This window comes from Dendrobates tinctorius, unplaced genomic scaffold (assembly GCF_039654945.1).
Source record: "Dendrobates tinctorius isolate UK_male_01 unplaced genomic scaffold, ASM3965494v1 ptg000089l, whole genome shotgun sequence".
Taxonomy (NCBI): domain Eukaryota; kingdom Metazoa; phylum Chordata; class Amphibia; order Anura; family Dendrobatidae; genus Dendrobates; species Dendrobates tinctorius.
In genome coordinates this window covers 16,597,028-16,623,467 of record NW_027361757.1, presented here as the reverse complement: position 1 = coordinate 16,623,467, position 26,440 = coordinate 16,597,028, and the positions used below count along the sequence as shown (strand labels likewise).

The 26,440-nt window shown below is 46.9% G+C and overlaps 1 protein-coding gene across 2 annotated transcripts in view; it reads left to right on the top strand.

Moving 5' to 3' along the window:
• The first annotated feature begins 17,849 nt into the window (after positions 1–17,849).
• TM9SF3 (transmembrane 9 superfamily member 3) overlaps positions 17,850–26,440 on the top strand; it is a 92,445-nt gene continuing 83,854 nt past the window's right edge. Inside the window, exon 1 of one of the 2 annotated variants that reach the window (XM_073585856.1) lies at positions 17,850–18,134. In XM_073585856.1, coding sequence (XP_073441957.1) covers positions 18,063–18,134 — 72 coding nt within the window. In that variant the 5' untranslated portion in view covers positions 17,850–18,062. The remainder of the gene's footprint in view (positions 18,135–26,440) is intronic. The other variant, XM_073585857.1, reaches the window with a different exon arrangement.

The window sequence follows — 26,440 nt, the reverse complement described above, 5'->3', positions numbered from 1 at the left end:
GTGTCCGATCTCAATTCCAGCCAAAAACGTCAAATGGCGCTGCTTCCCTTCCGAGCTCTACCATGCGCCCAAATAGTGGTTTACCCCCACATGTGGGGTATCAGCGTACTCAGGACAAATTGCACAATAACTTTTAGGGTCCTGTTACCCTTGGGAAAATAAAAATTTGGGGTGAAAAGATCATTTTTGTGGAAAAAATATGATTTTTTAATTGTACCGCTGTGCGTTATAAACTTCTGTGAAGCCCTTGTGGGTTCAAAGTTCTCACCACATATCTAGATAAAATAGGGTCACTTGTGGGGAGTTTCCACTGTTTAGGTACATCAGGCGCTCTCCAAACGTGACATGGCGTCCAATCTGAATTCCAGCCAATTTTGCTTTGAAAAAGTCAAACGGCGCTCCTTCCCTTCTGAGCTCTATCATGCGCTGAAGCAGTGGTTCCCCCCCACATATCAAGTATCAGCGTACTCAGGACAAATTGCACAATAACTTTTGCAGTCCAATTTCTCCTGTTACCCTTGGTAAAATAAAAAAAATTGAACCTGAAGTATTTTTTTTGTGAAAAAAAGTTAGATGTTCATTTTTTTTTAAAATATTCAAAAAATTCCTGTGATGGACCTAAAGGGTTAATAAACTTCTTGAATATGGTTTTGAGCACCTTAAGGGGTGCAGTTTTTAGAATGGTGTCACTTTTGGGTATTTTCTATCATATAGACCCCTCAAAGTGGCTTCAAATGTGATGTGGTCCTTAAAAATAAAATGGTGTTGCAAAAATGAGAAATCGCTGGTCAGTTTTTAACCCTTATAACTTCCTAACGAAAAAAAAATTTTGGCTCCAAAATTGTGCTGATGTAAAGTAAACATGTGGGAAATGTTATCAAGTTTTTTGTGTGCCGCATCTCTGTGATTTAAGGGCATAAAAATTCAAAGTTGGAAAATTGCGAAATTTTCAAAATTTTCGCCAAATTTCCGCTTTTTTCACAAATAAACGCAAGTTATTTGAATGAAATTTTACCACTATCATGAAGTACAATATGTCTCGAGAAAACATTGTCAGAATCACCGGGATCCATGGAAGCGTTCCAGAGTTATGACCTCATAAAGGGACAGTGGTCAGAATTGTAAAAATTGGCCCGGTCATGATCGTGCAAACCACCCTGGGGGTGAAGGGATTAAACCACAGCGCCGTTAATTCACAGCGGTGTGGAAAAAGTGTATAGCGCCCCCCAGAGTCAGATTTTCTCTGTGGTCTCGGCTGCTTGATGGGGTAGCTGAGACCCCAGAGAACATGATTCAGGTCTGTTTTTACCGACTCCGCTTTTGCGAGCGGCGTTATTAACCGTATAACGGCGACCGCAAAAAAAGCTGCAATTTTGCATTTACTCTCTCCTCTGTGATCGCACATCAGAAGAGAAATAGGGTCCTCGATCCCCCCCTGGTACCTCCCAGTGGTCCTCGGGCCCTCCTGCATCCTCCAGTGGGCGCAGCCATCTTCTTCCGGGAAGAAAATGTCAGGGGCATGCACAGTGCGCCTGCCGAGATCTTCCGGCCGGCACCCAGCAGATTCCATTCATGGTACATTTTGATCACTGTGATAACCCCTATCACAGTGATCAAAATAAAAAAAATAGTAAATAATCCCCCTTAGTTGCCAATCCCCCTTTTATCACCCCCTTAGTTAGAGAAAAATAATGAAATAAAGAAAATATATTTATTTTAATTTTTCCGTTAGGGTTGGAATTATGGTTAGAATTAGGGTGAGGGTTGGAATTAGGGAAAGAGGTGTGTTAGGGTTCGGATTAGGGTTATGGTTGGGATTAGGGTTAGAGGTGTGTTGAGGTTAGGTCTGTGGTTAGAGTTAGGGTTGGGATTAGGGTTATGGGTAGATAAGTTACTTAGGGGGTCTAGTTTCCAAAATGCAATCACTTGTGGGGGGTTTACACTGTTTAGGCACATCAGGGGCTCTCCAAATGCAACATGGCGTCCGATCTCAATTTCAGCCAATTCTGCGTTGAAAAAGACAAATGGCGCTCTTTCCCTTTCTGAGCTCTACAGTGCACCCAAACAGAGGTTTACCCCCACATATGGGGTATCAGCATACTCAGGACAAATTTCACAACTTTTGGGGTCCAATTCCTCTTGCTACCCTTGGTAAAATGCAAAATTGGGGGCAAAAAGATAATTTTTGTGGAAAAAATATGATTTTTTATTTTTACGACTCTACTTTATAAACTTCTGTGAAGCACTTGGGGGTTCAAAGTGCTCACCACACATCTAGATAAGTTCCTTAGGGGGTCTAGTTTCCAAAATGGTGTCACTTGTGGGGGGTTTCCACTGTTTAGGCACATCAGGGGCTCTCCAAATGCAACATGGCGTCCGATCTCAAGTCCAGCCAATTCTGCATTGAAAAAGTCAAACGGCGTTCCTTCCCTTGCGAGCTCTGCCATGCGCCCAAAAAGTGGTTTACCCGCACATATAAAGTATTGGTGTATTCAGGAGAAATTGCACAACACACTTTGTGGTTAATTTTCTCTTTTAACACTTGAAAAAATAAAAAAAAATTGGTTCTGAAGTAAATTTTTTGCAAAAAAAAAAGTTACATGTTAATTTTTTCCTTCCACATTGCTTCAGTTCCTGTGAAGCACGAAAAGGGTTAATGAACTTCTTGAATGTGGTTTTGAGCACCTTGAGGGGTCCAGTTTTTAGAATGATGTCACTTTTGGGTATTTTCTGTCATGTACACTCCTCAAAATGACTTTAAATATGATGTGGTCTCTAAAAAAATGGTTTTGTAAATTTTGTTCTAAAAATTAGACATCGCTGGTCAACTTTTAACCCTTATAACTTCCTAACAAAAAAAAAATTGTTTCCAAAATTGTGCTAATGTAAAGTAGACATGTGGAAAATGTAGTTTACTGTATTAAGAAATTTGTGTGACATATCTCTCTGATTTAAGGGCATAAAAATTTAAAGTTTGAAAATTGCTAAATTTTCGCCATATTTACGTTTTTTTTCATAAACACAAGTCATATCGAAGAAATTTTACCACTAACATGAAGTACAATATGTCACGAAAACACAATCTCAGAATCAGCAGGATCCGTTAAAGCAGTGTTCCCCAATTCCAGTCCTCAAGGCCCACCAACAGGTCAGGTTTTCAGGATTTCCTTATCCTTAGTATTGCCAAGGTGATAATTGCATCACCTGTACAATACAAGGGAAATCCTGAAAACATGACCTGTTGGTGGGCCTTGAGAACCAGAGTTGGGGAACACTGCGTTAAAGTGTTCCAGAGTTATAGCCTCATAAATTGACAGTGGTCGGGGCGTGGCCTAGGCGCAGGTGATGTAAGTCGCACTGCGTGCGTGCTCCTGAGGTAACCCTCTACAGCTACTGACTACGCAACTATATTTCTAAATTTTCGCTCTCATTCATACTTACTTTTATTCAGCAAGTTGTTTTGCACGTTTTAAGATGTTTCCTGTCAAAATCGGATATACGTAGGACATTTTATCCTGTGGCGAAGACTGCGGCCTGCTAAAATGGCGTCGGTTGATGCCGTGTCACTGTGAGAGATCCTGTCTGAGGTAAAAAAGACTCAGACTGCCTCTTTTTTCTTTATATTTTATTTTTCACCTTTCATCACATTGGTGTGGATTTATATTCATTTTCCCACAATTTTTTTGACTTTTGGAGCTTTTATCAATTTTCAGTGACGTTTTCGTTATTTTGATATTGCGCCAGTTTATTGGAAGATTTCCTCTTGGACCCTCTCTGGATGTACCCCTGTTCAACCAGGCGGTTTTAGCCCCCTTTTGTCTGTGTTATACCCTGGCACAGCGGGGGTGAAGATCCTGTCAGAAATTTCTCTGGGCGCCATCTTCTGCCTTCCAGTGACGTCACCGGCACCGCTAATCGGTGGGTATCATAAAGCATATTAAAACACCTTCTGGGACCTTCTGTATGTGTGCCCCTACCCAATCGGGGGGTTCTCGCCCCCTTTTAACTTTGTTTAGCCCGGACACATCACAGGTGAAGACTTGGACTGAGACCGCTGCAGGCGCCATCTCCCTCCCTCTCAGTGACGTCACCGCTATAAACTTTTTTTTCCTGAGATCAAATTTGAACTAGACTGGTTTTGGGGCTTCCCCTTGTGGATCGGGGGGTCGGGGATCTCTTTTGTGTGTGTTTTCATTGGACACTGCTGTGGAAGTTCCCCCCACAGACCGCTGGGCTCTGCTGCGCTGCGGATCCTCCTCCTCTGCCAGTGACATCACCGCTATTCGGGTGGCGTCACAAAATACATTGGAACCCCACCTGTGACCTTCTATAGGTCTTCCCCTGTCTAACCGGGGGGTTTGCTCCCCCTTTTAACTTTATTTTGCCTGGGCACATCGCAGGTGAAGATTTGGATTGGGACTGCTGCAGGTGCCGCCTCCCTCCCAGTGACGTCACCGCTATATGCAGTTTTTTTCTGGGCTCAAAATTGAATAAAAATTTATCTATCCCCATTTATGGGGTTACCCCTGATGGACCGGGGGGCTTTGGATCTTTTTTGAATGTTTTACCAGGGCACATTGCCCGAGAAGTTCCTTTGTCAGCTCGCCCTGTTCCTCTATACTCCGGCTGCTCCTCCTCCTGTGACATCATTGCTAGACCAGGGCCGCCTTCTGAATGAAGTGATCTCCAGCTGCATTGTGTGGCTGTGACAGGCAGGGATTGCTGTATACTCCTGCTCCACAGGCTTCCTCACCTCTGCCTGTGACATCGCCGTTGATTGCAGCCTGTCTGGAAGCTGTGGGGGACTGCAGTCGCCGACTATGGTAGCAGCCATTTAATTGGTCGGTCTAGTGTCGCAGCTGCTGGGGGCGGCCATTTTCTTGGTGGGTTTGAACTCAATATTTGATGTTGCTTTTTTTGCTGTTCTTGCATTGAAAAGTGTATATACATACTTCATCATACTGATTGGTATAGGGGATTGTTGCTCATTTAATATATAAAGTAAATAACAAATATGCTATATAATTAATATTAATTATTTAAAACTAAATAATAAGTTTATAAAGTATAATTATAATATTTAATATATAAATTGGAGGGAGAGGGGAGAGAGGAAACAGAAGAAACAGTATTAGAAATAATAAATAAAACATAATAAAATACAAAAAAACAAATAAAACAATAAATAAAATTTTTTAGTAAAAATTGACGTTGGGTAGCGGTGGTCCCTAGCCGGTCACCTCAAAATAACACAACCCTATACACTTCTGTGACATTATCTCCCGGGTTAATTTATTTAATATAAAGTTACTATTCTACTCTTTCTCAGTTCTTGGTTATATCACTTGGCAAAATGAGTCATTTCAACTCAAAATTACCTATGGCTAAAACTACAGGTGTCTCTAGAGGACAAAAGCCAAATAAAGAACCCAAGTCTCCTCGTGGTTCTTCCAGGGACACGGTTAATCTATTGAGTCCGCTTAAGTCCCGTTCTCCCATTGACAGAGACTGTTCGCAGCTTTCTACCGACAATGTGTCTCTCTCGTTGTCCACACATGGTGCTTGTTTGACAGCGTTAAGTGGAGATCTTCCTTCCTCAAATTCTCATACTGAGACAATGGATCTTTCTTCCTCTTCAAAAAGGAAGGGTCCCTTGGGTGGGGGGAGTACACGGTCTTCCAGTGCCAATTCCTCAGGAGAGGATTGTAGTTCTTCCCCCAACCCTACTCCAAAAAAATCCAGGCCAAAACCTGAGGAGTTGTCCGGGGCCTTCCCTGGTGCTACAACCCTTGAGGCATATATGAACACATTAGTTGAAAAACTTAGTGCCAGGATGTGTGTCGACATGGCTAACTAAACAAAGCTTTTTCAAGAGACTCTTGAACACTTTACTGCTCGGTTGGATAACCATGAGTCTAGATTGGGGGAATTGGAAAAATCACAAACGGTATCTCTAAAACACCATTCGGAGTCCAAGTCTGAGATACACCAGTTGCGACTTAAATTGGCAGATCTGGAGGACCGCTCTTGCCGCAACAATACTAAAATCAGGGGTATATCAGAAGATATTTCACCCGTCGAGCTTTCTGACTATGTTAAGGGAGTTTTTAGGAGGATGATTCCCAATCTTTCGGATACGGATCTTATCATTGATCGTATCCATCGTCTTCCTAAGCCTCCATCCATCCCTAAAGACCTACCCAGGGATGTAATTATGAAAATTCATTTCTACCACATAAAAGAGAAAATTCAGAATTTGGTCAGAATTAAGGGAGGCTTCCCGGAACCATATCACCATCTAACGTTGTTTTCTGATCTATCTAAAGCAACTATAGAAGGTCGGAAACACTTTCGATCACTGACCTCCGTGTTGAGGGAGCAAGGCCTTCCTTATAAGTGGGGCTTTCCTCTACGCCTCTTTTTTAATTACAAAGGGAAGAATGCAACTTTTCTTTTACCTGAAGAGGGGTTATAATTCCTGAAATCTCAGCGTGTTTTGTCCTCTGTTCCTACAGTTTCTTCTGCTGGTCCAGGACATGTCACCTGAGCCTATTGTGATGTGTGTCTATGGGTTATCGGATATTATATGATTTAATATTGTGCTTAGCTTGTATATTTGTCTATTTGATATAGGTGTTAATGAGGGTTTTCTTAGCCTTGCGCTGCACGGACATTTCCCCCGGCGCAAGTAGGAGAACCATTTTCTGTGGTTTTCCTCTTAGGGTTCTAACACTGTACAATTTTAAGTTTGTACTTATTCTTTGGTTATTTAGTTTTGTAGTGTTTTCTTTTTTTGACACTTTCCAGCTGGTGATTGCTCTTTAACGCCAATTTTTCTCTTTTTTTTATGGTACTTACGTTAGTTACTTATAACGTTAAGGGGCTTAATAGTCCAAATAGGCGTTTTTCCTTTCAGAGAGAAATTAATAAATCTGCAGCAGATGTCGTGTGCCTCCAGGAGACTAAACTTAAAATTAATAATCATCCCACGTTTTCCCTAAAAAATTACCCTCATGTTTTTGAGGCCTCGGGTCCCTCTAAAAAGGCAGGTGTCATGACCCTAGTCAGGGACTCCTTGTCGTTCGAACTGCTGGAGGAATTCGGTGATGTGAACGGTCATTTTCATGTCCTTGTCTGTTGTATAGACTCCCAAATTTATACCATTGTCAATATCTGCGCTCCTACTAAAGGTCAAATTGGGTTTTTGAACAAATTACTGAAAAAACTTGAACCGCTAAAGGCATTCTTTTACTCTTTGGTGATTTTAACTTGGTACCCGATAATACGCTTGATGCCTCTTCTTCCAGTAGACTTAATTTCCCTTCTTTAAATAATTGGTTTTTCACTAATTAATTTTTTGACGTTTTTCGTTGTCTCAATTCCACCTCAAAGGAATATACATTTTTTCTGACTCTCATTTATCTGCCTCTCGTATTGACCTCATTTTGTCAGACGTATTTTCTCTCTCTAGATTTTCCTCAGTTTCAATTGGAAATAAATCTATTTCAGATCATGCTCCTGTTGTTGCCAAGTTGGTTGAGGGGCACTCTGTTAATAATCAGCAGTTGTGGAAGTGTAATGCTTTTATTTTTAAAAAATCCTACTTACCATGAGGAAATATCTAAATCTTTCAATTTTTATTTTTCAGAAAATATATTTGATCCTTCCAAACCATTCCTCCAGTGGAATGCTCACACGGCGGTTATACGAGGCACTCTTATTCGTATTTCCTCCCGTATAAAAAATTTTAACCGTCAAAAAATTAAAAATTTGCAGGCTTTAATTAAGGAGAAAGAGTTGGAATTGTCCTTATCTAAGAATCCTCCCTCTAGCTCCACATCTCTAGCTGATTTATCCCATCTTCTAAATGAATTAAGGGCCACAATTTTTTTGTTCTATGATTCAGCAGTAAAGCAATCAAAATTTCATCATTACATGTCCCTTAATAAACCCACCCGTTTTATGTTTAATTGAATAAAGAAGCTTAGAGTACGCAACCGCATTGACAAAATTACTTCTCCTAAGGGATTATCCCTCACACACCCACAAGACATTGCAAATGAATTTGCGAAATATTTCAATCAACTGTATAATTTGAGGTCTGATCCCTCTCTTCCCGCTACAGATGCGGACTCTATTAATGATTTTTTATCTTCGGTTAACCTTCCAAATCTCAACTCTGTGAACGCAGATTTTTTATCTGCTCCTTTTACTGCTGAAGAGATTGGTGACACCATTAGTCAATTAAAGTCATATAAAGCCCCTGGTCCCGATGGTTATAGTAACAATTATCATAAGTCTTTTCGTGACATTCTTGTCCCCCATTTAACTAAACTTTTTAATGCCGCTGTGTCCGTTGGTTCCTTCCCTAGAGAAAATTTAGATGCTACCATCGTACTAATTCCCAAACCCAATACTAATCCTGATCAAATTCTTAATTATCTTCCCATTTCATTAATAAATACTGACCTCAAAATTTATTCTAAAGTTTTAGCTAATCGTCTTAATATTATACTGCCTAAATTAATTTACATGGACCAAATTGGCTTTATCAAACATCGGCAATCCATTGAAGGGACCAGATGGCTGATAAATATTATAAAGTTAATCAATTCCCAAAAAACTTCCTTCTGCTCTAACTTCATTAGATGCAGAAAAAGCGTTTGATCGCTTGAATTGGACCTTTCTCCGATGCTCCCTACTAAAATTTGGATTTAATTTAGACTTTATCACCAAAATTATGGCCTTATATTCTGACCCTCAAGCAAAAATTTAAATTAATAATCACTTTTCCTCCCCATTTCCAATGGTACCCGGCAGGGTTGTCCCCTCTCTCCATTGCTTTTTGCCCTTGCAATAGAACTGCTAGCCCAATTAATCAGAGATCATTCCTCCATAGAGGGTGTTCGAACAGATCATCAGGAGTTTAAGATCAGTCTATATGCTGATGATGTCCTCCTGTCTCTCACTAATCCCTGCTCCTCTATTTCACATTTACAATCCCTTCTTCAAAAATTTTCCTCCCTTTCCTATTTTAAGATTAACGAGTCCAAATCCAAAATTTTCCAATTTAATCTCACCAATTCTCAAATCAGGAGTATAAAGGCTGTCTCTTCTTGGGGTTTGGCGGAGAGGGAAATTGTTTATTTAGGTCTGCAGTTTTCTAGAAACCTTGGATCTCTGATTTCCACTAACCTAGATTCCCTAATTGCCTCCATTTCTAAAGGCCTTAATTTTTATGAGAACAAAGAATTATCCTGGTGGGGAAAATGTCTAGTAGCCAAATCAATATTCCTTCCCAAAATCCTTTATGTTTTCAGATCCCTTCCCCTGCTTGTTTCCACTTCTTATTTAACTAGTCTGCAGACACACCTTAATTTATATATTTGGGGAAATAAAAATGCCCATATTGCTTCGAATCAGTTATACAAACATAAGTTACATGGAGGTATGGGACTGCCTAACATCTCAGCTTATTATTACTCTAATCTTATTAAGCAAAGTCTATGTTGGTGGTCAACTGGCCATATACCTTCATGGGTGGACTTGGAATTTTATTTTAATAAAAATTCCTCTCCTTGTTCTCTTATTTTAAATCTACTGACATCTAAGCATTTATCTCAGTCTAATCATCCCATTTTTATGGCTGCTATTGTGGCTTGGAGGAAGTTTTTTAAATTTAAGAGTGGTTTTTCAAGGATTCAACTCCTGTTGAGGCTTCCTCTCTCTTTTCTGGCCTCTGTTTATTCATTCGATTTGCATTCTACTTGGGCTGACTGGGGTATTTCTAAATTAAATTACATCTTTGATGGTCATAAATTTTTAGCTTTTTCTCATCTTAAGAATAGGTTTGGGGTTCCCTCCTCTGCTTTTCTACACTTTACTATGTTGAAAGAATTTTTGACTCCACTGGTGACTCGCTGCCCTCCGCTATCGGAGCCAGCGATCAATATTTTATGCAACTCAGGCCATAATATTTTTTGGTCCACTCGTTATATCTACCAGTGGTTCAACAACGATTCTGCATTTATAAAATCCCCATATATGAAAAATGGGAATCGGTTTTGAATTTTTCTGTTACCCCAGATGTTTGGGAACTGACCATGTCTCTAACCTATTCTGCTACCATGTCTATGGCTCTCCATGAGTCCTACTTTAAAATCATATCGAGATGGTACTATTCGCCATCTTGTCTAGCTTTTATCAACCCTTCCATCTCCCCTCTCTGTTGGAGGGATTGCAGGCATCATGGTAGCCTTTCCCATTTATTTTGTTTTTGTCCACGTCTTCGGCATTTTTGGGACGACATCTCCTCTCTTATTTCTCATATTTTAAATCAATCAGATTTTTCACTGACTCCTCAGTTCGCCCTGCTCTCGTTGGATGCAAGTCATTTGAATCCTTCTGTTAGGAAATTGGTTATTCGTTTACTTTTGGTTTCTAAAAATGAAATTGCATTTTATTGGAAATCCACTTGAGTGCCCTCTTCACTCGATATTATTGCAAAGCTGACTTTACATAAGTCATATGAGCAAAAATTGGCGTTGCTGAATGGCTGTCTTCCTTCCTTTATAAAGAAATGGTCTCGCTGGCTGGAAATGTTTCCATGAGTTCTTATAATTATTATAGTCTGGTTGTGTTTTTTTATTTTTTCATTCATGTGTCATGAATGCCTCATGATATTGCATTTATGTATGCTCTGTTATAAAATGTTAATAAAATTGTTTGGAAAAGTGGTCAGAATTGTAAAAATTGGCCTGGTCATTAAGCTGCAAAATAGCTCTGTCACTAAGGGGTTAATACTAAAATTAGGACCGTCCCAATTAGGGTCACCGTGAAGTGGTGGGATGGCTTTTGCATATTTTTTAATCAAAATACACATTAACTAAGTGCCCTATATTATTTTCATGCATTATGCTATTTATTTACTGCAAGGTATTAAATCATTATGTTTCTGTCTTTGTTTTTTTCATGCTAAACATGTCTATGGTGTGCACATTACCTCATCCCTGGGGAGATGTAAGACGAAACTACTCATAAAAACGCATCTACAATACCCCCAAATAGTGTCTAGTCTACCCCAGGCCGGTTCCTCATATCCGTGCTTCACTATCCGAGTATGGATCCAAATGTCTGGATTGACAGTGGGTCCTTTGATCCGAACGCAGGCATATAGGATATAAACTAGATGGTGGCCCGATTCTATCGCATCGGGTATTCTACAGTCTCTGTTAAAAAAAAAAAGTTATATACTCACCTTCCGACGGCCCCCCCCGGACTCTTTCTCTGCTCTCCACGCGCCCAGCATCTTCCGGTTCCAGTAATGCTTTGCGCGAAACACCGCTGATGACGTCACGCTCTCGTTAGAGTGCCGTCATCGTCAGCCCTTCTCGCTAAGCATTACTGGAAACGAAGATGTCGGGCGCGTGGTGAGAGGAGGGACAGAGCCGGGGGCCGTCGGAAGGTGAGTATATAACTATTTTTTATTTTAACAGAGACTCTAGAATACCCGATGCGATAGAATCGGGCCACCCTCTAGTGTATTATACTCCTGTTACACTCGGAGCTGCTGTCACTGTTCTGCAGTTACCTAATGTATTGTATTCCAGTTACACCCAGAGCTGCTGTCACTGTTCTGCTGTTATCTAATGTATTGTACTCCAGTTACTCCCAGAGCTGCAGTCACCATTCTGCTCTTACCTAATGTATTATACTCCTATTACAGCCAGAGCTGCAGTCACTGTTCAGATCTTACCAAATGTATTGTACTCCAGTTACACCCAGATCTGTAGTCACTGTTCTGCTGTTACCTAATGTATTGTACTCGTTACACCCAGATCTGCAGTCACTGTTCTGCTGTTACCTAATGTACTCGTTACACCCAGAGCTGCAGTCACTGTCCTGCTGTTACCTAATGTAGAGTACTCCAGTTACACCCAGATCTAGTCACTGTTCTGTTGTTACCTAATGTATTGTACTCGTTACACCCAGATCAGCAGTCACTGTTCTGCTGTTACCTAATGTACTCCTGTTACACCCAGAACTGCAGTCTCTGTTCTACTGTTACCTAATGTACTCCTGTTACACCCAGAACTGCAGTCTCTGTTCTGCTGTTACCTAATGTAGTGTACTCCAGTTACACCCAGAGCTGCAGTGACTGTTCTGTTACCTAATGTATATGTACAGGACTGTGCCTGTGTAATGAGTGACGCAGCAGTGATGCCTTTAACGGCTGTAATGTGACTGTACAATAAGCGATGCGGCTGTGTTGCCGCGACGACTAAGCGACTGTTGCTGATTGGTCGCGGCAGGTAGGCTGTGACCAATCAGCGACGCAGGATTTCGGATACAGACATAAGACAATTATATATATATATATATATATATATATGTGGGTGTCGTGTTCGAGTCAGGACACCGCAGCCGTCATCACTTTGCATACTGGAGACAGTGAAACACGGATGTGTGTCACCACCTAAGGAACCAGCTCGGATGGCCATCACACACCAGAGCCTCACCAAGCCTATATTCAGACACAGCTGAACATCTAAGAACCGTTGCGCTAAATTATATATATGGTTAATCGTGAACTACAGCAGTTTTATTGTTTTAAGGACCTTCACCTTATGTCTGAATTAAGCTGAAACTGCCCTCCACCTGTGGCCGCAGATACATCGCGGCGTAATGCAGGGCAACATTGTGGCCTGTGGGGTATCGCCTTATTCTAGCGCAGAGTTGGATTTCTTGTGTGGTGGTCCCTCATGTGACCCCTTTCACCTCCATTACACTAATACACAGCACTTGGCACAAGCCGCACCAGAATTGCACCCAAAGTGGCCATGCAGTCCCGGCCTAAACCAACACATCTTTAACCTTTCCCACATGTTCCATTATTGGCTGAATGTAAAAAAAAAAAAGCGTAAAAGCTTCCACCAGGTGTAAGGCTGAGTGCACACGTACTTTTTGGCCCTGCGGATTTTTCCGCGCAGAATGGAAGAAATCCACAGGTAAAATGACCTGCATTTTTCCTGCGGATTTCTTCCATTTTTCACGCGGTTTTCCATTGCGGTTTTCCCCCTGCGGATTTGGTGACAGGGGAGATGGAAAACCGCACAAAAGAAGTAACATGCTGCGGATTTTGTACCGCAGGAAAACTGCGCGGAAAAATCTGCAGCGTCTGCACAGCGGTTTTTTTTTCCATTCATTTTAAAGGTACTGTACATCACAATGCGGATATGCAACGTTTCTGCGCGGTAAAATCCGCTGCGGAAACGCTGCAAATCTGCATCGTGTGCATACAGCCTATAGAGCAGTGTATGAGGAGACAAGGGACAGGAAAAGTACTAAATTTTACTAGGAGGGCCAGTAGCCGTGCACACACGGCGTGGAGTGGCGCGACAAGGTGCACACACGGCGTGGAGTGGCGCGACAAGGTGCACACACTGCGAGGAGTGGCGCGACAAGGTGCACACACTGCGAGGAGTGGCGCGACAAGGTGCACACACTGCGAGGAGTGGCGCGACAAGGTGCACACACGGCGAGGAGTGGCGCGACAAGGTGCACACACGGCGAGGAGTGGCGCGACAAGGTGCACACACGGCGAGGAGTGGCGCGACAAGGTGCACACACGGCGAGGAGTGACGCGACAAGGTGGACACACGGCGAGGAGTGATGCACACACGGCGAGGAGTGACGAGACAAGGTGCACACACGGCGCGAAGTGGCGCGACAAGGTGCACACACGGCGCGGAGTGGCGCGACAAGGTGCACACACGGCGCGGAGTGGCGCAACAAGGTGCACACACGGCGAGGAGTGACGCGACAAGGTGGACACACGGCGAGGAGTGACGCGACAAGGTGGACACACGGCGAGGAGTGATGCACACATGGCGAGGAGTGACGAGACAAGGTGCACACACGGCGAGGAGTGACGCGACAAGGTGCACACATGGCGCGGAGTGGCGCGACAAGGTGCACACACGGCGCGGAGTGGCGCGACAAGGTGCACACACGGCGAGGAGTGGCGCGACAAGGTGCAAACACACGGCGAGGAGTGACGCGACAAGGTGGACACATGGCGAGGAGTGATGCACACACGGCGAGGAGTGACGAGACAAGGTGCACACACGATGCGGAGTGGCGCGACAAGGTGCACACACGGCGCGGAGTGGCGCGACAAGGTGCACACACGGCGCAGAGTGGCGCGACAAGGTGCACACACGGCGCAGAGTGGCGCGACAAGGTGCACACACGGCGCGGAGTGGCGCGACAAGGTGCACACACGGCGCGGAGTGGCGCGACAAGGTGCACACACGGCGCGGAGTGGCGCGACAAGGTGCACACACGGCGCGGAGTGGCGCGACAAGGTGCACACACGGCGCGGAGTGGCGCGACAAGGTGCACACACGGCGCGGAGTGGCGCGACAAGGTGCACACACGGCGCGGAGTGGCGCGACAAGGTGCACACACGGCGCGGAGTGGCGCGACAAGGTGCACACACGGCGCGGAGTGGCGCGACAAGGTGCACACACGGCGCGGAGTGGCGCGACAAGGTGCACACACGGCGCGGAGTGGCGCGACAAGGTGCACACACGGCGCGGAGTGGCGCGACAAGGTGCACACACGGCGCGGAGTGGCGCGACAAGGTGCACACACGGCGCGGAGTGGCGCGACAAGGTGCACACACGGCGCGGAGTGGCGCGACAAGGTGCACACACGGCGCGGAGTGGCGCGACAAGGTGCACACACGGCGCGGAGTGGCGCGACAAGGTGCACACACGGCGCGGAGTGGCGCGACAAGGTGCACACACGGCGCGGAGTGGCGCGACAAGGTGCACACACGGCGCGGAGTGGCGCGACAAGGTGCACACACGGCGCGGAGTGGCGCGACAAGGTGCACACACGGCGCGGAGTGGCGCGACAAGGTGCACACACGGCGCGGAGTGGCGCGACAAGGTGCACACACGGCGCGGAGTGGCGCGACAAGGTGCACACACGGCGCGGAGTGGCGCGACAAGGTGCACACACGGCGCGGAGTGGCGCGACAAGGTGCACACACGGCGCGGAGTGGCGCGACAAGGTGCACACACGGCGCGGAGTGGCGCGACAAGGTGCACACACGGCGCGGAGTGGCGCGACAAGGTGCACACACGGCGCGGAGTGGCGCGACAAGGTGCACACGGCGCGGAGTGGCGCGACAAGGTGCACACACGGCGCGGAGTGGCGCGACAAGGTGCACACACGGCGCGGAGTGGCGCGACAAGGTGCACACACGGCGCGGAGTGGCGCGACAAGGTGCACACACGGCGCGGAGTGGCGCGACAAGGTGCACACACGGCGCGGAGTGGCGCGACAAGGTGCACACACGGCGCGGAGTGGCGCGACAAGGTGCACACACGGCGCGGAGTGGCGCGACAAGGTGCACACACGGCGCGGAGTGGCGCGACAAGGTGCACACACGGCGCGGAGTGGCGCGACAAGGTGCACACACGGCGAGGAGTGGCGCGACAAGGTGCACACACGGCAAGGAGTGACGCGACAAGGTGCAGACGCGACAAGGTGCAAACACACGGCGAGGAGTGGCGCGACAAGGTGCAAACACACGGCGAGGAGTGGCGCGACAAGGTGCACACACGGCGAGGAGTGGCGCGACAAGGTGCACACACGGCGAGGAGTGGCGCGACAAGGTGCACACACGGCGAGGAGTGGCGCGACAAGGTGCACACACGGCGAGGAGTGGCGCGACAAGGTGCACACACGGCGAGGAGTGGCGCGACAAGGTGCACACACGGCGAGGAGTGGCGCGACAAGGTGCACACACGGCGAGGAGTGGCGCGACAAGGTGCACACACGGCGAGGAGTGGCGCGACAAGGTGCACACACGGCGAGGAGTGGCGCGACAAGGTGCACACACGGCGAGGAGTGGCGCGACAAGGTGCACACACGGCGAGGAGTGGCGCGACAAGGTGCACACACGGCGAGGAGTGGCGCGACAAGGTGCACACACGGCGAGGAGTGGCGCGACAAGGTGCACACACGGCGAGGAGTGGCGCGACAAGGTGCACACACGGCGAGGAGTGGCGCGACAAGGTGCACACACGGCGAGGAGTGGCGCGACAAGGTGCACACACGGCGAGGAGTGGCGCGACAAGGTGCACACACGGCGAGGAGTGGCGCGACAAGGTGCACACACGGCGAGGAGTGGCGCGACAAGGTGCACACACGGCGAGGAGTGGCGCGACAAGGTGCACACACGGCGAGGAGTGGCGCGACAAGGTGCACACACGGCGAGGAGTGGCGCGACAAGGTGCACACACGGCGAGGAGTGGCGCGACAAGGTGCACACACGGCGAGGAGTGGCGCGACAAGGTGCACACACGGCGAGGAGTGGCGCGACAAGGTGCACACACGGCGAGGAGTGGCGCGACAAGGTGCACACACGGCGAGGAGTGGCGCGACAAGGTGCACACACGGCGAGGAGTAATGTCACAAGGTGCACACAGGGCGTGGAGTGACGCGACAAGGTGCACACACGGCAAGGAGTGACGCGACAAGGTGCACACACGGCAAGGAGTGACGCGACAAGGTGCACACACGGCGCGGAGTGGCGCGACAAGGTGCACACACGGCGAGGAGTAATGTCACAAGGTGCACACAGGGCGTGGAGTGACGCGACAAGGTGCACACACGGCAAGGAGTGACGCGACAAGGTGCACACACGGCAAGGAGTGACGCGACAAGGTGCACACACGGCAAGGAGTGACGCGACAAGGTGCACACACGGCAAGGAGTGACGCGACAAGGTGCACACACGGCAAGGAGTGACGCGACAAGGTGCACACACGGCAAGGAGAGGCGCGACAAGGTGCACACACGGCAAGGAGAGGCGCGACAAGGTGCACACACGGCGTGGAGTGGCGCGACAAGGTGCACAGACGGCGAGGAGTAATGTCACAAGGTGCACACAGGGCGTGGAGTGACGCGACAAGGTGCACACACGGCAAGGAGTGACGCGACAAGGTGCACACACGGCAAGGAGTGACGCGACAAGGTGCACACACGGCAAGGAGTGACGCGACAAGGTGCACACACGGCAAGGAGTGACGCGACAAGGTGCACACACGGCGAGGAGTAATGTCACAAGGTGCACACAGGGCGTGGAGTGACGCGACAAGGTGCACACACGGCAAGGAGTGACGCGACAAGGTGCACACACGGCAAGGAGTGACGCGACAAGGTGCACACACGGCAAGGAGTGACGCGACAAGGTGCACACACGGCAAGGAGTGACGCGACAAGGTGCACACACGGCAAGGAGAGGCGCGACAAGGTGCACACACGGCAAGGAGAGGCGCGACAAGGTGCACACACGGCGTGGAGTGGCGCGACAAGGTGCACACACGGCGCGGAGTGACGCGACAAGGTGCACACACGGCGAGGAGTGGCGCGACAAGGTGCACACACGGCGAGGAGTAATATGACAAGGTGCACACACAGCGTGGAGTGGCGCGACATGGTGCACACACGGCGCGGAGTGGCGCAACATGGTGCACACACGGCGCGGAGTGGCGCAACATGGTGCACACACGGCGTGGAGTGGCGCGACATGGTGCACACACGGCGCGGAGTGACGGGACAAGGTGCACACACGGCGAGGAGTAATGTCACAAGGTGCACACACGGCGCGGAGTGACGGGACAAGGTGCACACACGGCAAGGAGTGACGGGACAAGGTGCACACACGGCAAGGAGTGACGGGACAAGGTGCACACACGGCGCGGAGTGACGGGACAAGGTGCACAGTCGGGCAGGTGCCAGCTCCCAGCACCGCCGTCAGCCCGGCAGGTATGGCTCCCTCCCCGCCCCCAGCCCGCGCACACTGGGCACTTCCGGGATGCTGGCAGGAGGTGAGGCACTTCCGGTTGTGAGCTCCGTGGCCGGATGACGTGGCTGAGCGGCCGCTGAGGAGGCGGCGGGCGTCTGTACAGGGCAGGATCTGCAGCGGCGGACGGCGGCTTTACCGAGGGAACCTCCGAGACATTGTCCCCAGCGGTCAGGCCAGGATGAGCGCGCTGCGGCTGCTTCTGCTTTGCGTGTCGGCGCTGTGCGCCCGGGCGGATGAGCACGAACACACGGTGAGAGCTCCGGTCATTACATGGGGGAGGGCGCGGCGGAGGCCTGTGCGGGAGTACGGCGCCGAGTTATTGCGGCCTCGGCCTTTTCCTGTCACCCAGGCCTGACCACAGAGCAGGGCCCGGCCTTGCTGAGCGCCGGGTACACAGGCCGGCAGGTGCTATCTGGTGTCAGCCATTGAGGCCGGCCCGGGGTTGTGCAATGTCTGCACCCCTGGATCTCGCCCACTTGTGAGTGACCCCTGTGCCGGGTAGTTGTCAGCTTGGGGTCTGGTTACTAACAACACTTGTGTAGGTGGTGAGTGAGGAATCGCCAGGCGCTGGTCATGGCCGCAGACGTGTCGCTGATTAGGGGTAGTCTCAAGTGTGATACCCCACCCCCCATCTCTGTGAGGGTACGTTCCCACGATCCAGAAGCAGCAGCGGTTTGGATGCATCGCATCACTGCGCCCAGGGCGCTGCCGTGTATTGATGCAGGTGAATCCGCATGTGATCACTGAACCGCGCCGATTCTCAGCGCCTCCGCAATAGAAATAGACATGCTGCGGTCCTGGAAGAGGCAACGCATGTCAGTCTCCGCGGGTGTCGTCTTTGGTCATGTGATTTCTAGATATCCCATCCACTATGCTGTCACATCTGGCCGCTGCGGGTTTGCTGCCTAAATACACAGCGTCAAACCCGTAGAAATTCCTGATCATGGGCACATACCCCAAGAGGATAACTTTCCGGTCTCCGGGGGTCTGACTGTCGTGGCCCCCAGCAATCCCACACCGCTGCGCCATTCTAGATCAACCGAGCGCTGCTGTCAGCAACCTGCAGCACTCCCATTAGGATGAATAGAGCACAGTGTGCGTGCTCGACCTCTGCTCCATCCTGCCTGGCACCTCAGGGCCCCAATTTTTGGGATTGCTGTGGGCCACAGCAGTCAGACCTCCAGAGATCAGAAAGTCATGGTTAAAATTTTCATCTTTAAAAATATCCATTAGAGGGTCCTTTACATAGATTCTTCCAATGCCAATTTACTACCAGGGCTGTGTCCGGAGTGAGGAAACAGGGCATAGTTTGGATCCATGTCCTTCAGGTGTAATATGCATGCCACAATAGTGGACCACCCCACCCTATTGGGGAGGTACAGGCAGCTCTGGATAGACAGAAATGTTCAATATATCTATTATTATTTTATGTGTCTCTGGAGAAAGCCAGAAATCTGTGCCATCAATGGGTTTTAGGGTGTGTGCACACGTAAGCGTTTTCTAAGTGATTTTACCAGCAAAAACACTTAGAAGAAGCATCCCATTCATTTGAATGAATTCTGCACTTTTTGTGCATATTGATGCGTTTTTACGCATCGCTGTTAAAACAACGCAGCATGCTCATTAATTTCACGGAAAAATCCACATTTATAGCTATTTTCTATGAGACTGGGGACACGCCGGAAAAAAACGCATCAAAATCGCACGGAAAAAAACACTCGTTTTCTGGGTAGGAGTCCGGTTTTCAGTCAGGAATTTTTTGCATACGTAGGTACATAGCCTACCAGTTGTTAGAAGTTATCACTTCTCTGGGGGAGAGCAATGTTTTCATTGACTGCTTGGACCCATACCAATACGGAAACGGGTCTCTGCAGAGTTGTGTGATGGCTGCACATGGGCACCACTGATCCATTCCTTTGTAGGGCAGCTGGAGATGGCGGAGTTCGGTCACCGCTCTAAGCCACCAGCCATTTTCTTCATAAACTTTTTGTAGTGGACAATCTTTGTTTCTACGGCTGCTTTATGTCTACCATCTATGGCGGTGTCCTACTGAGCTTTCTGTAAGCACAGAGCGATTATCGTATAACTAGTTTTCCTGCAGGTGCTCGTTCGTGATAATCGGCCATTGTAAATGCATCCTTGTCTGTTTGTGGTCTTTAGGATTTAGCTAGTTGAAATACAAATTATTTGGTTCTTATTATAGTCTATGGTCCCAGAGTAAATAATGTTTTGAATGAAGGAGTGCCCACCCGGAGAGTACAGCGGGTGACATGATTAGGTGAGGGTTCTCCTCAATGCCCAAACATTCTGACTGGATTTGCTCATTGGTATCTATGGCCAGACCTATTATGAAGCACCATCTTTTTAAGCTGACGTGCACATGAGCTGTTCGACAGGCAGCTCTCTATTCCTCCATAGTCATGAGAAGTGATGAGCGCAAGTGCGCATTGCTCGAGTTTGCCGTGGGTGCTCGGGTATGCCACTAGTATCGCGGGTGCTCGAGTGACATGTTTGAGTTCCTTCGACCACATGTTCTGCAGTTGTTAGACAGCCATAAAACATGCAGGGTTTGTCCGGCAATCTCCGCATGTTCTGCGGGTGTTTAACAGCCGCGAAAAATGTGGCTGCGGGGACTCAAACATGTCACTTGAGCACCCTCGATACTCAGTGCATACCCGAGCACACACGGCAAACTTGACTATCGAGCACTCAGCTCTGCCGAGCTTTCACTTATTTTCAATGAGTAGAGAGAAGATCACTGCAAGATACCTGGCAGCCGCTCATTTAGGCTGGGCTCACGCTGCGTTAATGCAGTCCGTTCAACACATAGCGTTGACGGACTGCATTAACGCTATAGCATAACGCAATCGCGTTATGCTATACCGCTAGCGGTGACGGACCCTCGGAAGCTGCAGACCGCTTCCGAGGGTCCGTCACAGAATGACGGCACATCGCTAGCGCATGCCGATAATGGCATACGTTAGCGATGTGCCCGATAATGGGAGTGAATGGCTGTGTTAACGGATTGCGATACATCGCGTTATGCTGCGGAGTAATGCAATCCGTTAAACAGACTGCATTAACGCAGTGTGACCCCAGCCTTACCTCAAAAGCAAAAGGACCAGGCAGTCACTCTCTAACTGCCCAAACATTGTGAAGGGAGAGTCGGATGAAACCTTAGTGGCCCACCAGACATACTGTCACACCTGAGCATTGGAAGAGAAGTGACAAAGTTGGACACTGGGTGGTACTGTTACTTACAATATCGCCCACACATGATCCACTCTGGCCTTTTTACATTCAGCACCTGTACCACCCATTGTGGTATTGCGTCTCTCCTGGCCTAATCAGGTGGAATAATGTACATGTAGTGCCACCATAAGGCTAAGAGCACACGAACGTATAAAATAATCGTGCAAGCTTCATCCAAGTTTCAGTTTTTACGTCTTTGTAGCTGACGTTTTTATGTATCAACACTTGAAAATGTACATGATCAAATACAGTTTCCTATGGTAATGTGTCCATAAAAATCAGATGCCTCACAGTTGTTCTGCATGGGATCTGATTTTTTTTTTTTATTCTAAATGTTGTCTCCCAATAGACTTAAAGGGAATCTGTCACCACATTTGACCTATTTAACCTTTTAGTATGACCATCCAGGCTATGGAGTGCTGAAAACAGTCCTCCCTGTGTGTCTCCTATCAGCTGTGTTGTTGCTGAGAAATCATCTTTTATCACTTTATATAAGTGACCTCTTCCAGGCTTTGGGGCGGTTGGTGTCTGGAGATAACTCTGCCTCCAGAGCTTATTTTACATGAAGACGTTTCCAGTGTGAGACAAGTGACCAACATAGGACAGGAGAAATGAAAATTGTCTTACAAACACATTTTTGCTTCTCTCTCAGCTCTGCTCTATTGAAACAATATTACAGCCCTGTCTGCCTGTGAGCTGGAAGCTGAAAGGGACCTGCAGATGTTTATCAGGAGAGCGCCATTACACAGGACACTGGTGACCACGACACATAGTGACATTCAAATAGATGTTAGTTGTCGTAACCATGGACTCCTAACAGCACTGTGATATCTGTGTCCAACTTCGAGAAGTCGGTATAAAATTGACCGACTCCTAAAATATATATTTATTAAATTGGGTACAATGCAGGATGTGCTGTAAATTTTTCCTTACGTATTTGGGAAAGTATTGAAATGTCCTATAAATGTCTGTTCTGTTTCTGGTCTAAGGATTTTGGCTCTTAGTTGTGATTAATCTGTGCCGCACCTTATGTATCCGCTCAGTAGTGACCAATGCTGTAGAGAGTCGGAGGTTTGCTTACCTACTCCACAGCCCTGATGTCTAAGCTACTTTCAATGCCCTGGACATGGGGTAAGCAAAATCGCGAATCAGAAGAACTATACTACATTTCTAATTGGGGTCATTTGCTAATGTTGTTATACCATATTTTGATATTATCTTGAACATGGGATGAAACTTTTAAGGCTCCCCCCCCATAGACTTTAAACTCTATGCCATACCTGCAAATATTGACAGTTTCAACAGTGTGTGGGGGCATAGGCCAACCGAGGGTCTGGACAGATGTTGATCGGGCTAGTCTGATTTTGGACTGCTGATCACTTTGTACCCGTACTAGGTAAGCTTTCAGCAGACATGTCTGACGGTGGCACTCTTATAAAGAACACAGTGTGCCCGACCAATCAAGCACTCATGTATATGGAAAAGATGACTGTCGGCAGATTGATCAGCAAAAGCATCGTTTGGTTGACGGCCATCTATTAAGTATGGGCTGCTTTAGCCTAAGGTAAAATAATCCATTGTGACCTGTTCGCAGACTGTTCTCTGCCATGTCATGGGTGCTATGGATGGGGGGTGCACAGTTGTCACAAATTACCTTCCAACCATTACCTACCGTACAACAGCAAAAGTCCTACATGGCAGATGTCTTAGATTTGCATCTAAACTTTCTTGTTTCGCATCTGAAATTCAGAATATGTAACCAGCTTAATTTATCTTCCCTACTTTCATAGCATGACTGTAAGAATGTGAGGAGGCCGGCAGTCGTCACACCTTTGTCTTCACTTCGGTGTCTATAAGTAGGCTTAATGCTGCAGATTGACTACTGTCTGTTTAGCTATTTTTTATTTTTGCTAATCAATTTCACTTCATAAACTGCCGCCTGTGCAAGCTGAAGATATGGATGAACTCTTTATGCATCAAATGGCCAAGTTCTCCAAAAAATATGACATAGTTGTCATGGGAGATTTCAACTATCCAGACATTTGTTGGGAATCTCTCTCAGGCAAAACTAACAGGTCAAGGAAATTCTTATCCTCTCTTGCTGACAACTTTATCTTCCAAAAGGTAAAGGAGAAAACAAGGGGAACTGCTACCTTGGATCTAATCCTTATAAACAGGGAGGAAATGGTTGAGGAGGTAAAAGTGGCTGGGACCCTAGGAGGTAGCGACCATGCTATTTTAGAATTTTGGATAACTAGAGGCGGAAGACCTGTGAAGACTCAGACGTCAAGGTTAGATTTCAGAAAGGCAGATTTTAAGGGATTCAGAAAGAGAATTGGAGGGATCCAATGGCTGGATATCCTTAAAGACAAAAATGTCCAGGAAGGATGGGAAATCTTGAAAAATGAAATTCTCAAAGCACAGTTGTTAACAATTCCGAAAAGAGGGAAGAATAGGAAGCATTTAAGGAAACCAGGATGGATGAACACAGAACTTAAGCACATGCTAAAAAGGAAGCAAAAAAGGCCTGGCAGAGCATCAAAAAGGAGGAAACACAGTGTCTGGTGATGTCCATGAGTTCAAGACTTCAGGCAGTCATTGCCAACAAAGGGTTTTCAACCAAGTACTAGAAATGAACATTTTATTTACAATTATTTAATCTGTCCAATTACTTTTGGTCCCTTTAGAAACAGGGTGGCACATGCTAAGGAGCTGAAACTCCTAAACCCTTCATCCAATTTTAATGTGGATACCCTCAAATGAAAGCTGAAAGTCTGAACTTCAACTGCATCTGAATTGTTTTGTTTAAAATTGATTGTGGTAATCTATAGAACCAAAATTAGAAAAATGTCTGTCTAAATATATATGGACCTAACTGTACCTGTCAGACGCAATGTTCGAATTTTGAATTTTTATTCTGTTAAACCAGAGTGTTATGTGACACAAAATAGTTAATAAATAACATTTCCCACATGTCTACTTTACATCAGCACAATTTTGGGAACAAATTTTTCTTTTTGTTAGGAAGTTATAAGGGTTAAAAGTTGACCAGTGATTTCTCATTTTTACAGCAAAATTTACAAAACCACTTTTTTTTAGGGACCACCTCACATTTGAAGTCACTTTGAGGGGTCTATATGGCTGAAAATACCCAAAAGTGACACCATTCTAAAAACTGCACTCCTCAAGCTACTCAAAACCACATTCAAGAAGATTATTAACCCTTCAGGTGCTTCACAGGAATTAAAGCAACGTGGAAGGAAAAAATGGACGTTTTAATTTTTTCAATAAAAATTTTCTTTTAGCATCAATTTTTTCATTTCCACATGGGCAACAGGATAAAATGGATCCTAAAATTTGTTGGGCGATTTCTCCTGAGTGCACTGATACCTCATATGTGGTTATAAACCACTGTTTGGGTACACGGCAGGGCTCAGAACGGAAGGAGCGCCGTTTGACTTTTTGAATGGAAAATTAACTCCAATCGTTAGCGGACACCATGTCGCGTTTGGAGAGCCCGTGTGCCTAAACAGAGAAAAAACCCACAAGGGACACCATTTTGGAAACCAGACTCCTTAAGGAACTTATCTAGATGTGAGGTGAGCACTTTGAACCCCCAAGTGCTTCACAGAAGTTTAACGCAGAGCAGTGAAAATAAAAAATCATTTTTTTTTCCTCAAATTATTTTTAGCCCGCAATGTTTTTTCACAAGGGTAACAGGATAAATTGGACCTCAAAAGTTGTCCAGTTTGTCCTGAGTACGCTGGTACCCCATGTGTGAGATGGGGGGGACCACTGCTTGGGCACATGTCGGAGATCGGAAGGGAAGTAGTTTTTGAAATGCCGACTTGATGGAATGGTCTGCGGACGTCATTTTACGTTTGCAGAGCCCCTGATGCGCCTAAACAGTAGAAACCCCCACACAAGTGACCCCATTTTGGAAACTAGACCCCCCCAAGGAACTTATCTAGATGTGTGGTGAGCATTTTGAACCCCCAAGTGCTTCACAGAAGTTTATAACGCAGAGCCGTGAAAATAATAAATGATTTTTTTTCCACAAAAATCATTTTTTGGCCCCCAATTTTCCCAAGGGTAACAGGAGAAATTAGACCCCCAAAGTTTTTGTGCAATTTTTCCTGAGTACACTTATACCCCATATGTTGGGGTAAACCACTGTTTGGGCACACGTCGGGGCTTGGAAGAGAGGGAGCACCATTTGACTTTTTGAACGCAAAATTGGCTGGAATCAATGGTGGCGCCATGTCGCGTTTGGAGACCCCCTGATGTGCCTAAACAGTGGAAACCCCTCAATTCTAACTCCACCCCTAACCCTAATTCCAACCCTAATAGAAAAATAAAAATATTATATTTTATTATTTGTCCCTACCTGGGGGGGGGTGATTTACTATTTTTTTTATTTTGATCACTGTGATAGGGTCTATCAGTGATCAAAATGAATGGAATCTGCAGCCAGCTGGCAGATTTGGCGGACGCACTGCGCATGCGTCCGTCATTTTGGAAGATGGCAGAGCCCATGATCCGGGAGCGACAGCGGCACCCGTAAGGTACTGAGGGGTGGGAGGGGGGATGATCAGAAGCTGGGAGGGAAGGTGGGGGGAGCAGATGGTGACAACGGCGGCTGATCGCTGCCGTCAGTCGGTGGCGGGAGCTGATCGCCCCCGCCAGCCGGTTGGGGGGGTCTGATCGCGGTCTCCAGCCATGCCTGATGCTATTTCAGCCATGGCTGGATTGTAATATTTCATCATATTTCATTGATGAAATATTACTATCGCTCTGGCTGTTTTTCACTTTCAACAGCCAATAAGAGCAATCGTAGTAACGGGGGGGGGCGCTAAGACACCACCCCTGGGGTGAAGCATAAAGCCTCCTGTATCTGTGGGTCGGGTGACCTTTCAGTGACCCCAGTCACCTGACCCACAGGAGGGTGACTTATACCATGACGCCTACATTGGCGTCACTGGTCATATTGGCACAGCTTTTCATGACGCCAACGTAGGCGTCATTGGTCGGGAAGGGGTTAAGGGTACAAAAATTGAAAGTTTGAAAATTGCAATCTCAGAATTAGTGGGATCCATTGAAGCGTTCCAGAGTTATAACCTCATAAAGTGACTAGTCAGAATTGTAAAAATTGGCCTTGTCATTAAGTACCAAATTGGCTCTGTCACAAAGGGGTTAATGTAGAAAATTGATATTAGCAGTAGGTGAATTTGTTGATGACACTTGCCTTTTAAATAGAATATGCCGCCTTACAGTATGTTTTACAGGCTTTATTTATGACCGAAA